The sequence below is a fragment of the Clinocottus analis genome, unplaced genomic scaffold, assembly GCF_023055335.1.
Source record: "Clinocottus analis isolate CAN_PGR_092001 unplaced genomic scaffold, fCliAna1.0.p SCAF_4, whole genome shotgun sequence".
Classification (NCBI taxonomy): Eukaryota; Metazoa; Chordata; class Actinopteri; order Perciformes; family Cottidae; genus Clinocottus; species Clinocottus analis.
The window spans coordinates 3,576,071-3,588,071 of NW_027176153.1; the positions used below are offsets into that span (position 1 = coordinate 3,576,071).

Sequence of the window (12,001 nt, forward strand, 5' to 3'; positions counted from 1 at the left end):
GCGCTGGGTGTCTGGGGCCTGGATCTTTGCCACTAGAGCTCTTAGGCCTCCAGCTTCGGGCCAACGGTGGGAACAAGAACAGCGGGACGCTGCAACAGGAACAAAGAAGGTCTCTGCAGACCAGCAGGAGAATGTCACAACTGGGAAAACGATGCACGGGGAATTTCCAAAACTGCTGTCCTGGCTCCTTATTGGTGGAATGATCTCCCCATTGATGTCAGGACAGCGAGAAGTCTCTACATCTTATGTCTGGTGAAGAGACCTGAAAAAGGATGCATTCTGGTTGATGAAACTGCCGGATAGGTGGTGCAAAAGGTGGAGGTCTGGAAGTACTGCAGCATGGACCTGTTTAAAGGGCCACCACTGGAGGAGGAACCTCAGGTGGTTGGGAACCTTCAGGAGTGAACCAATCACTCACTCCTGTCAGCCTACCGCAGGAGAAGAGCTCTCTTACCATAAGGAGACAACCAGAGGACTTTGGTTGGAAGGTACAAAATACAAACCAGTTTTATTTGTTTTTACAATAACAAGGTTCAAATTTACAACAATGCAACAAATGATACAACAAATGATAAAATCTCAAAGACCTTCAAAGTTAAAATCATCTACAAGTCTCGTCAAAAAGACTCCAAACCGGAAGCCTGAAAAAGCCAAGACCTTTTTACTTGAACCATCTTTAACTTCCTGGACCATATATGGGAGACAAATAAAGGATGTCTCCTAAACAACAACACTTTGAAATACTGCTAACGAGGCTCTATGGCTAAAGGTTATAAGAGCTGAGCTGCATAATGAAAATAATAAGTAAGGTGATCAAACCACAGAACGCGTCATGCTGAGCTTTAGGGTCTCACTTCCTGACTGAGTTCCTCACTACAGCTGCTCCACAAGTTCACATCTTTAACACAAGTGAGCTTTGACATCAGTCCCTAAGCCTGCAGATTTCTCCCAAATCATTTGGACTCGTTCAGGTCTTCAGTAGTTTCTCACTTGGTACCTGATCTGTGTTGGTTGAAAATCCACCAACTCTCTGAATTCTGCAGCGTTTCATTCATATTTTTCCACGGATGCTGAATCTGATCCAGAAAGACTTTCGTTTGACATTCGTTGGTTTTTCTATACACAAACAAATGTTTCAGGACAACAAAGCTCAGTTTCATACACAAAGTAAAACATGTTTTCTCGCTCAGCTCTCAAACATCCATCTGCAACACCACAAGTCCAGCGAGCTCTCAACCCTCCAGAGTCAGCTCAGGTGCCCCTCATACGCTCCAACAGTTTACAACCACTGAGAGATCAGGTTGCTGCTCACCAACATAATCTGTGTGTGATCCTGTATCCTGTACTGGACAGCAGAGAGAACGTATCTCTACCAGGAAGAGACTCTCCCTCCTACAGAGAACACAGAGACACTGAAGAACCTGACTTGAACCAGACACCAGACCAGAAACCAAACCCAGGGTACAGAGGTTCAGTGAATGTGGTGTTGAAGGTGTGGAGGTGGATCAGTGTGTCTGAGGAGACTGTGTAGAAGGACAGACAGCCAGCAGGACAGTCTAGATACACTGCTACTCTGCCAGAGGAGGAGGAGATGGAGGAGGTGATGAATGGTGTCTCTGTCTTATTTGAAAAGACAAAGTACCCACTACCAGAGCATCTCAGACTCCAAGACTGATCATTCCTTCCAAACAAACCGTCTTCACTGTCTCCTCTTCTTCTGATTCCTCTGTAACTCACTGATATATAAACTCTTCCACTCCACTCAACCTCCCAGTAACAGCGACCAGTGAGGCCAGTTGTACAGAGCAGCTGAGGCCAGTAGTCAAATCTGTCTGGATGATCAGGATATGACTGAACCTCGTCCTCCAGATATGTCACCTTCCTGTTGTTGTCAGACAGTTTGAGGTTTCTGCTCACTGTGTTTGTGTCCAGTGAGAGTTCACAGGAATCTGATGGAGAGAACAAGACACAATACAGCTGCAATTATTAGACACGTGAGTGAGTGATGTCACAGTCTGAAGATGGTTGAATGTTTTCATGAATCAAACTCAAAGCCCACTTACACTTCCTCAGACCGGGTCTCAACCATCGGACTCCAGCAGGCTCCACCCTGAAAGGAGGAGGCGGGTCAGAGCAGCATGGAAACATGGACATGACATCACTCTCATCACAGAGCTTTGTTATTCATGTTTACATGTTCATGTTCAATCTCTCTGGACCACTTATTATTCATTAGCTCATATTGCATTATTTCATAGAGCGTCTTCTGATTGGCCCGTAACGACAGCTCATGATGTTTACTTGTTTATGAGTTATTATTAGTATTATATTGACAATCATCCTCCAATTCAGACTCAGTTTCCTCTACCAGTCAGTCAATAAATGAGATGTTTAAACCTGCATCAGTTGATTCTTTGTCTACTTGTGGTTCAGTGAAAACAAGCTGTAAACACAACATCCGACACATTATCAGATTATGAAGTAGTTATGTCTGACATGATATCAACCAGCTGCTTCACAATCCAGCAGTTCCACATCAACATGATGATTCATCAGGACTCTTTGTGTTTGTGTCACCTGATAAATGGAAGTCCACTATTCTTTCTCGTTAGGCCTCTTCATACCTGAGAGTCTCTAGTCTCCAGTGTGGATCCTCCAGTCCAGCAGACAGCAGCTTCACTCCTGAGTCTCCTGGATGATTGTAGCTCAGGTCCAGCTCTCTCAGATGGGAGGGGTTGGAGCTCAGAGCTGAGGCCAGAGAAGCACAGCCTTCCTCTGTGATCAGACAGCCTGACAGCCTGCAAACACACAAAACAACACACGTCACATCTTCAAGACAATCTGAAGGAGTATATGAGTTTAACCATGAATATACATCAGGATTTAAGTGTCCATTAGTTGAACATGTTCATGAATCCTGACCTGAGTGTCTCCAGTTTCCAGTGTGGACTCTCCAGTCTAGCAGACAGCAGCTTCACTCCTGAATTGTGCAGGTTGTTGTTACTCAGGTCCAGCTCTCTCAGACTAGAGGACTGGGAGCTGAGGACTGAGGACAGAGGTTCACAGCTTCTCTCTGAGAGGTTACAGTCACTCAATCTGAAGAGAAAATAATCACCAAGAAAAAAAATAACATTCATGTTAAAATGAAATAATTTGTTTTGATGATAAGTCTGGGCTAAAGTAAAATCTGAGAGTGAAAATTCTTGCTATTGTAATCTAAACAATTCTAAAGAGTCCAGTTCATTGTTCTCTACTGTATTCGACATCATTGACCATGATATTTTATTACAGAGAGTAGACCAGTTGATTGGTATTAGAGGTAGAGCATTAAGCTGGTTTAAGTCGTATTTATCAGATCAATCTCAGTTTGTTTATGTAAATAACGAAGCCTCAATGACCACTGCCGTTCGTTATGGGGTTCCTTGAGATTTTGTACTTGGACCAATTTCATTTACCTTATATATGTTTCCCTTAGGGAATATTATCAGAAAACATTCAATACATTTCCCATGCTATGCCGATGATACTCAATTGTATCTATCGATTAAGTCAGATGAAATCCACCAGGTTGCTGAACTTCAGGCGTGTCTTAAAGACATAAAGGTCTGGATGACCTGTAACTTTCTGATGCTGAACTCTGATAAGACCAAAGTTTTTTTACTCAGCCCAGAACACCTCAGAAATCAAATATCTAATGATATATTTTCCCTGGATTGTATTGCTTTGGCATCCACCACCACCGTAAGAAATCTTGGAGTTTTATTTGATCAGGACTTGTCCTTTAGTCCACATATAAAACAAATTTCAAGAATTGCCTTTTTCAGCTATGCAATATTTAAAAAATCAGGCAGATCCTGTTCCACAAAGATGCAGAAACGTGAATCCATGCATTCGTTGCTTTAAGACTAGATTACTGTAACTCCTTATTATCAGGCTGCTCTGGTACGGCCCTTGGATCTCTCCAGTTGATACAAAATGCTGCAGCTCGTGTACTAACGAGGACGAGAAAAAGAGATCATATTACTCCTGTTATAGCTGTTCTTCACTGGCTTCCTGTAAGATTTAGAATTATATTTAAATCCTTCTCATCACCTATAAAGCCTTAACTGGTAATGCACCATTATATCTTAAGGAGCTTATAGTGCCATACTACCCCACTAGAGAGCTATAATTCATTATATGCAGGGCTACTTGTGGTTTCCAGAGACTTAAATAGGTTGGGGGCAAGAGCCTTCAGTTATCAAGCTCCTCTTCTGTGGAATAAGCTTCCACTTTCAGTCATCATTTAAGAGTAGACTTAAGACTTTCCTCTTTGACAGCGCTTATAGTTAGACCCCGATCTTTGATTCAGGAAGCTTTCTTTCAGTGGTTGGGTCAGACAACTCTCCTCTAGATCCGTGAGGGTATCCACCCCGTGATGCGGCCAGAAGGCAGATAATGCAAATAATCGCAGAAAAATCATGCGATTAGTTAAATTTCTTCAACTTTGCCCAGCCCTAATATGAAATTCTGAAATTTCAAATTATCAAAAACACACTTGTGGCTGTTACACGGAGTATGCAGTGAAACCTCTGTCTTTTTCACGTAACTGATCGTAGAGGTCACTCGACAACTCGTTAATCCGCTCTGCTACAGTGTTTGCCGAGAGAGAGATATTGCTGAACAAGCTCTTCTTTTCTGGACACAGAATACTAGATCATGCAACATGCAATCATTCAGAAACTGGCCTTTCCTGCTCTGGCGATTAATTCCCTTATACCTTGCCACGACTGCAGCATCGCCTTCCTTCTTGGCATTATGAGAAAGACTTTGCAGAGTACTTTTGAAGCTGCGTGGCTCTTTTTTCCTCTTGTCTTCAAGGTACTTCTCATACTGTTCTCCGTGTTTAGTCGAGTAATGAGGCTTGATATTATATGTGGCTTTGCATATGAGGCACGTGGCATTTGCATAAAGGTGCGTGTGAGAAAAACGCACGGGCCACATTAACACTAAACTTTGATGTCAAGTTGGGGGCCACAAAATGTCGGCTTTTGCGCCACAATCGGCCCGCGGGTTTGAGACCCATGGTTTACACTGAACTCATAGCATAGACACATTCTATAATTTTAGACAAACTAACTCGATCTGACCTGAGAGTCTCCAGTTTCCAGTGTGGACTCTCCAGTCCAGCAGAAAGCAGCTTCACTCCTGAATCCTGCAGGTTGTTGTTACTCAGGTCCAGCTCTCTCAGACTAGTGGACTGGGAGCTGAGGACTGAGGACAGAGCTTCACAGCTTCTCTTTGAGAGGTTACAGCCACTCAGTCTGAAGAGATAATGATAAAGAAAAAACAATAGGTGGAAAAGATAGCAGCGTATTTAAGGTATTATCTATGAATCGAACTCTCTCTGTACTTACAGAGCTTTATTGGAGGCTTTGACCACCGGAAGCAGCCTCAGAAGAGCTTCCTCTGAAGCACAGTATTTCTTCAGGTCAAAAACCTCCAGATCTTTTCCTGATGTCAGTAAGATGAAGACCAGAGCTGACCACTGAGCAGGACACAGTTCATCTGTGGAAAGACGTCCTGAACTCAGGGACTGTTGGATCTCCTCCACTAGAGAAGCATCATTCAGTTCATTCAGACAGTGGAACAGATTGATGCTTTTCTCTAGAGACACATCCTCACTGATCTTCTTCTTGATGTACTGGACTGTTTCCAGATTGGTTTGTGAGCTACTTCCTGTCTGTCTCAGCAAACCTTGTAGGAGAGTCTGATTGGTGTCCAGTGAAAGACCCAGGAGGAAGCGGAGGAACAAGTCCAGGTGTCCATTGGGTCTCTGTAAGGCATTGTCCACAGCACTCTGGTAGAGATGTATTGGTTTAGGTTTGTCTCCAACGACTTTAGACAACCGGGAGGTTGTTTGCTCTTCTTTCAACAGGTTGACACCAGAGTTGATGAAGGTCAGATGGACATGAAGAGCGGCCAGAAACTCCTGAACACTCAGATGGACGAAGCAGAACACCTTGTCCTGGTACAGTCCTCTCTCCTCTCTAAAGATCTGTGTGAACACTCCTGAGTACACTGAGGCTGCTCTGATATCGATGCCACACTCTGTCAGGTCGGATTCATAGAAGATCAGGTTCCCTTTCTGCAGTTGATCAAAAGCCAGTTTTCCCAGAGACGCAGTCATCTTCCTGCTCTCTGGACTCCAGTGTGGATCTGTCTCAGCTCCTCCATCATACTTGACCTTCTTCACTTTGGACTGAACCACCAGGAAGTGGATGTACATCTCAGTCAGGGTCTTGGGCAGTTGTCCTCGCTCTCTGGTCTTCAACCTGTCCTCCAGAACTGTAGCAGTGATCCAGCAGAAGACTGGGATGTGGCACATGATGTGGAGGCTTCGTGAAGTCTCGATGTGGGAGATGATCCTGCTGGCCTGCTCCTCATCTCTGAACCTCTTCCTTAAGTAGTCCTTTTTCTGTGGGTCAGTGAACCCTCTGACCTCTGTCACCAGGTCAACACAGTCAGGAGGGATCTGATTGGCTGCTGCAGGTCGTGTGGTTATCCAGAGGTGAGCTGAGGGAAGCAGTTTCCCCCTGATGAGGTTGGTCAGCAGCACATCCACTGAGGTGGACTCTGTGACGTCAGTCAGGACCTCATTGTTGTGGAAGTCCAGAGGAAGTCGACACTCATCCAGACCGTCAAAGATGAACACAAGCGGGAACTCTTCAAACCTGCAGATTCCTGCTTCTTTGGTTTCAGAGAAGAAGTGATGAACAAGTTCCACCAAGCTGAACTTCTTCTCTTTCAGCACATTCAGCTCTCTGAAAGTGAATGGAAATGTGAACTGGATGTCCTGGTTGGCTTTGTCTTCAGCCCAGTCCAGAGTGAACTTCTGTGTTAAGACTGTTTTCCCGATGCCAGCCACTCCCTTTGTCATCACTGTTCTGATTGGTTCCTCTCCTCCAGGTGAGGCTTTAAAGAGGTCTTCTTGTCTGATGATGGTTTCTGGTTTGTGTGGTTTCCTGGATGCTGCTTCAATCTGTCTGACCTCATGTTCATCATTGACCTCTGCAGTCCCTCCCTCTGTGATGTAGAGCTCTGTGTAGATCTGGTTCAGAAGGGTTGGGTTTCCTGCTTTAGCGATCCCCTCAAACACACACTGGAACTTCTTCTTCAGGTTAGATTTGAGTTTACGCTGACAAACTGCAGCAAGAAGTCCTGAATGAACAAACAACAAAGAGAATGAGTCAATGAATATATTCTGGTCCATCTTTTGAGACATTAGTAAACGTCCCATTTATCCAGCCTGTTAAATCTGTAGAGAAGTCCTCTTACTGCTCTGCAGACAGTCAGCCAGCTCCTCCTGCTTCATGCTCCTCAGGAAGTGCAGTGAGATCTTCTGAAAGGCTTCTCTGCTGCTCCTCCTCTGCTCTTTATCCTCACCATCCAACACCTCCTCATCCTCTCTCTGAATCTCTAAGCATTCTGGGTAATTTGAACTCAGAACCTTCTGGATCTTCTTTAGCTCGTCCTTCACAAAACTGAGGATGTTCTCCTCCAGCAGCTGGAACAGAATATTATATGAATGACAAACTTAAACCATGGAACCAAACATCAGATCCATGTTGGACCGACTGACAACCCACTGGTCTAAAGAGTGCAGCATGGAGACGATGGTGAACAGAAGACATGTAAAAGTAGTTGTACATGTACAGACCATAAATATGGAGTCCAGGTGTGTTTGATGCTGCTGGGCAGACGGACCTCTGGGAACCTCTGAGCTCTCCTGGTCCTCTCTGTGGAAGAGTCATGAACCATCAGTTCACATTGTGTCTGCACCACAGACTGTTTATTGTTCATGATATTAAAACACAAATACAACAATAAGTTAAAGATGTTGAGTTGTCATTAAATATTTTATAAACCAGATGCGAAAGATTGGAAATGAAGGACGAGCATCTGTGTGACAGTTAGTCATCTGTTTCATCTGTTTTAAGAACTTACTCTGGGTCGTAAGAACGGCGTCCATCTTTAAACCAAATCAGACCATCTTTAGACCGATCACTCTTCATGGACACACAGCTGGGTCCAGGAGACTTTTCTCTCTTCTGCTGTGAACTGATAGAAACACTGACAATTACCAAACATAAGAGTTGTTATGATGAATGTAATGTTGGAGGACAACCTTTTAATAGGCGACTCTTTTAAACTACAGATTCTTAATCAAACTACATTCTGCTTCCACATCTGCAGGTACTACCAAACATCTACCACTAGTCTGCATAACTTTATAACTTGTTCCCAGATCTCTAAACGTAGACCCAGAACCTCTGTAGCTCATCCCCAGACCTCTAAATCTAATAAATGGTGTTCTTGAACTACTCCCCACACTACGACAGGTAGTCCCTGAAACTCTGGAGCTGTTCTGAAGACTTTTGCATGGAGTCCCAGTCATCTATCTCCAGCTCTCTCTAAATCTGACCTCTCCTGTTCGACTTGAATAAGCTCACATTGCGTTTGCACCAGAGACTTTTTACAAATCATGATTTACACACAAACCAACACATACAGACTAGTTAGTAAAATATATTCAGTTATATCATGATTGATCATCATAAAAACCACACTGTAAATGATGCACAACCAATTATGTCTTACATAACTAAGAATCAGAACAGTTAGTCATCTGTTTCATCTGTTTCAAGAACTTACTCTGGGTCATAAGAACGGCGTCCATCTTTGAAGTCAATCACAGCATCTTTAGACCGATTACTCTTCATGGACACACAGCTGGGTTCAGGTCCTGGTTCAGGTTCTGGTTCAGGTCCTGGTTCAGGTCCTGGTTCAGGTTCAGGACAGTCTGGTCTCTGATGGATCCTGGTCACACATGTAGAACCAGAGTCAGTGAGTCAAAGACTTTGTGACATGAGAAGAGTCATGGACCGTTAGAGATGGTCCTCTCACCTCTGAGCTGTGGTCTGGCTGTCATGGTCTCCACACAGACTGGTGTTGGAGGGAGGGACTCCCTCCTCTCTGTCCTCACCTTGACTCATAGCAGAGTCCATACCTTCACACAAACAACAGCACCTGCTGGGAGAGCTCACCCATTAGTGCTCTTCTACATTACACAGGAAGTATTATATTTGACTGTAGTCTAAATAGTACTGATTCCAAATAACATGCTCTTAAATGACTGTTCTGTTCTTTAAACTAAAATAACGTAAATTCGAACTCACGTGTCTTTTACTTTGAAATCCGGACCGGAAGTATCGCTACGGGAAGTATCCCTATGAATAACGTGCGTTCGCTTTACAGCGGTAACTGGGCTCTCAAGTTTTCACGCATTGAGCGTGACTGTCACGCATTTCGGTCCTAAATCACGCCCTCCCGCCACACATCGTATTTCTCACGCTGAAAAAAAAACTCCAGGCTCTTTAATGTGCGCAGACATGAGCTGGTCACGCGCCGCCCTCACTACCCCGTGAGGGGCCACTCATCAGCCAATCAAAAAAAAGAAAAGAAATGGGCTACACCCAATCAGAAAAACGTATCTTTTGCATGTGTTGTATCCGGGTAAGCTGTAATGACAGACGGGACTGGAGCGTATTTGTATATCATCCCTTCCGTCAACGGCTCCAGGGTGATATATGTCACGCTTGCCTGTCTTCAAAACTTGAGAGCCCAACTTGGACATACGAAACTTTATTTTAAATCCATTTGTATTCCGTTGATGGAAGAAAAATATAATATTTCTGTAACTGCTTCTCGCGAGACTGAATCCAAAGGCCCATCGGTTCCTTCACGAGGAAAGAAGACTTTGTACCTGAGACTTTCTGACGTGGTTCTTCTTCACGAGTCGTCCTCTGACCTCCACGTGAACTGGTTCCTGCTGGACCTGGAGAGTCCTCCAGGAGTCCTCCTTCAGAGAAAAGAGCCGCTCACCAACCTTCAGACGCGGAGAAGAAGCAGCTGCGACACACGAGCGTGAAAGTGAAACTAAAGTGAACCCGGAAAGAGGGGCCGTCACGCGTGTGATTGCGTGTGCGTGCGCGCGTGTGTGAGTTTGTGTATACGTGTTTGTGTGTTTGTATATGTGTGCATGTGCGGTTGAGTGTGTGGTGTAAGTGTGTATACGTGTGTGTGTGAGAGAGAGTGTGTTTATTTTATCACCTAAGAATCTGCCATAAAGGGCAAACCTTCAGATAAACTTTTTTCAAGGAGACAGAAACTCTGCTTTATGAATCCAGTCATCACCACAAACATTCCTGGTTGGTAAATATTATATTAGTAACTAAGAATATCTTCTTAAACAGCTCTTTTATCTGTGTAGTGAAAAGTGTTAATCCTACACCTTAAGCGTTTATTCTTTTGTTCAATTTAATTTCAAGTTTTAATTTGAAAGAGGGGCTCAACAGGTGACAGGTGCACAGAGAGCCAGCGGGACCCCAGTCAAGGGACCAGCCGCACTGGACTTTGCACACGTGTCGCTCCGGGTTTCTTTCCCCCACACCAACGTTCAGCCAGTATAGTAGTTTCTTGTTTCCTCTTCCTCTCATTTCTTCTTCTTCTGGTGCCAAGTACTGCCTTTAAGTGTGGACCTGAATTATCTATCCCCCCCCCCCAAAAAAAAAAAAAATGTGTGGGGGAAAAGACCTAACAGCACCTGTAATTTCCATTTTTAGGTCCTCTGCATCCACATCCTCCATTGCTGTCTCAACTAAACACAGCAACTCATTTCTTCACTTCCCCCTCCCCGCTTCCCCCAGTTGATATCTCCCAGAACTATAAAACTGGGTGCTCGGGCCTGCCGGGAAAGTCTTTAGTCCAAACACGCTGAGGAAACAGGTAGAGGTAAGTTGTTGCACTAAATATAGCCACACAAATGTTCTGCCACTTCATTTTTACCACAATTACAATTCAAGCTATCATGTATATTGCCACTGCCACTACCAGTGGTCTGGGTAAAGGCAGTGCGTCGGTACACTCCGTTTAGGTATTTAAATATTTTATACCCATCTAAGATGGATCAAAGATATCTAATAAACACACTTTATCCCAAAACCTGAGCATCACTGTCATATTGGAATAAACACATACGTAACTAAATTAAACTTTACCCAAGCAGAATCTTCCACATCCATCTGCTTATTCGCAATTGACCAAACTGGGCCCTGTGCATATCTAGGCCACTGTAAAAAATTTAAAAAAAAAAGGATTTGAAGTTTTAGTTCATTCAACTCAATTCTTTAAGTCTATTCAACTAAAGCGATAGTATATCAGTAACAGTGTGTTGGTTATACTCGTCATTCTTTGTTGTCTCAACTAGGGTTTAAGCTTGTCCAACTAAATATTCTTGTTGGTAGTACTAATAAAACACAAGTTGATTAAAATTGAAGTTTAAAGTTGATATTACTATTTTTAACCTTTCCCTTTGTCAACACAACTATGCATCCTGAGTTTAAACTGAAGTTTAGATAATTTAAGTTTCTTAGTTGGTCTAGCTCAACATTTTTAGGCAGCCAGGTTACACATTATTTTAAGTTGAACCAGCTTGTTTTTTTTCCTTTTTACAGTGTATGCATATTTGACTTCCTGCCAGCCTTCACACAGGACCTCAGCAGAGGGATAGCTGTCACCTCCCTTTTCCTAATGTACTTCTGCTTTTTAGTTGGGCCTCTGCGGTTGCTCTTACTTCCCTTTTCTCTATGAAAAGCCATTTTTGTTGACTAGGCTGTGAGATATGGGGTTTCTTCCTCTGCCCACATACAGTGTTAAACTTTGTCCGACGACGCACACAGTGACTTCACCAGGGCACATGGGTTGATAAAAAATTCACATAAATTGTTGGTTATCCAACAATATTCACAGAAAAAGCATTTCAAACAAGCCACTAAACAATATTTTCAGCTTTGGTCACTAGAGGGCAGAAGAGGGTGAGAACATTTTAACAAACTTGGCCCATTAGAGTCAAAGATTCTTCTGTTTGTCTCCTTGTTCTCCATCAGCTGTGAACCCAGAG

At 43.6% G+C, this 12,001-nt stretch overlaps 1 protein-coding gene across 1 annotated transcript; it reads right to left on the minus strand.

Annotated features, from left to right (window-relative positions):
- Nucleotides 1-482: 482 nt before the first annotated feature.
- Nucleotides 483-9,919, minus strand: LOC137801177 (protein NLRC3-like). Its single transcript, XM_068598615.1, has 12 exons — nt 9,806-9,919; nt 8,947-9,069; nt 8,695-8,859; nt 7,987-8,100; nt 7,700-7,778; nt 7,318-7,546; nt 5,397-7,200; nt 5,130-5,303; nt 2,923-3,096; nt 2,625-2,798; nt 2,064-2,110; nt 483-1,949 (listed from the first exon to the last, which is right to left on the minus strand). Exons 2-12 carry the CDS (start codon nt 9,045-9,047, stop codon nt 1,393-1,395), a joined length of 3,618 nt encoding a protein of 1,205 aa, XP_068454716.1. The 5' UTR covers nt 9,048-9,069; nt 9,806-9,919; the 3' UTR covers nt 483-1,392.
- Nucleotides 9,920-12,001: the final 2,082 nt, after the last annotated feature.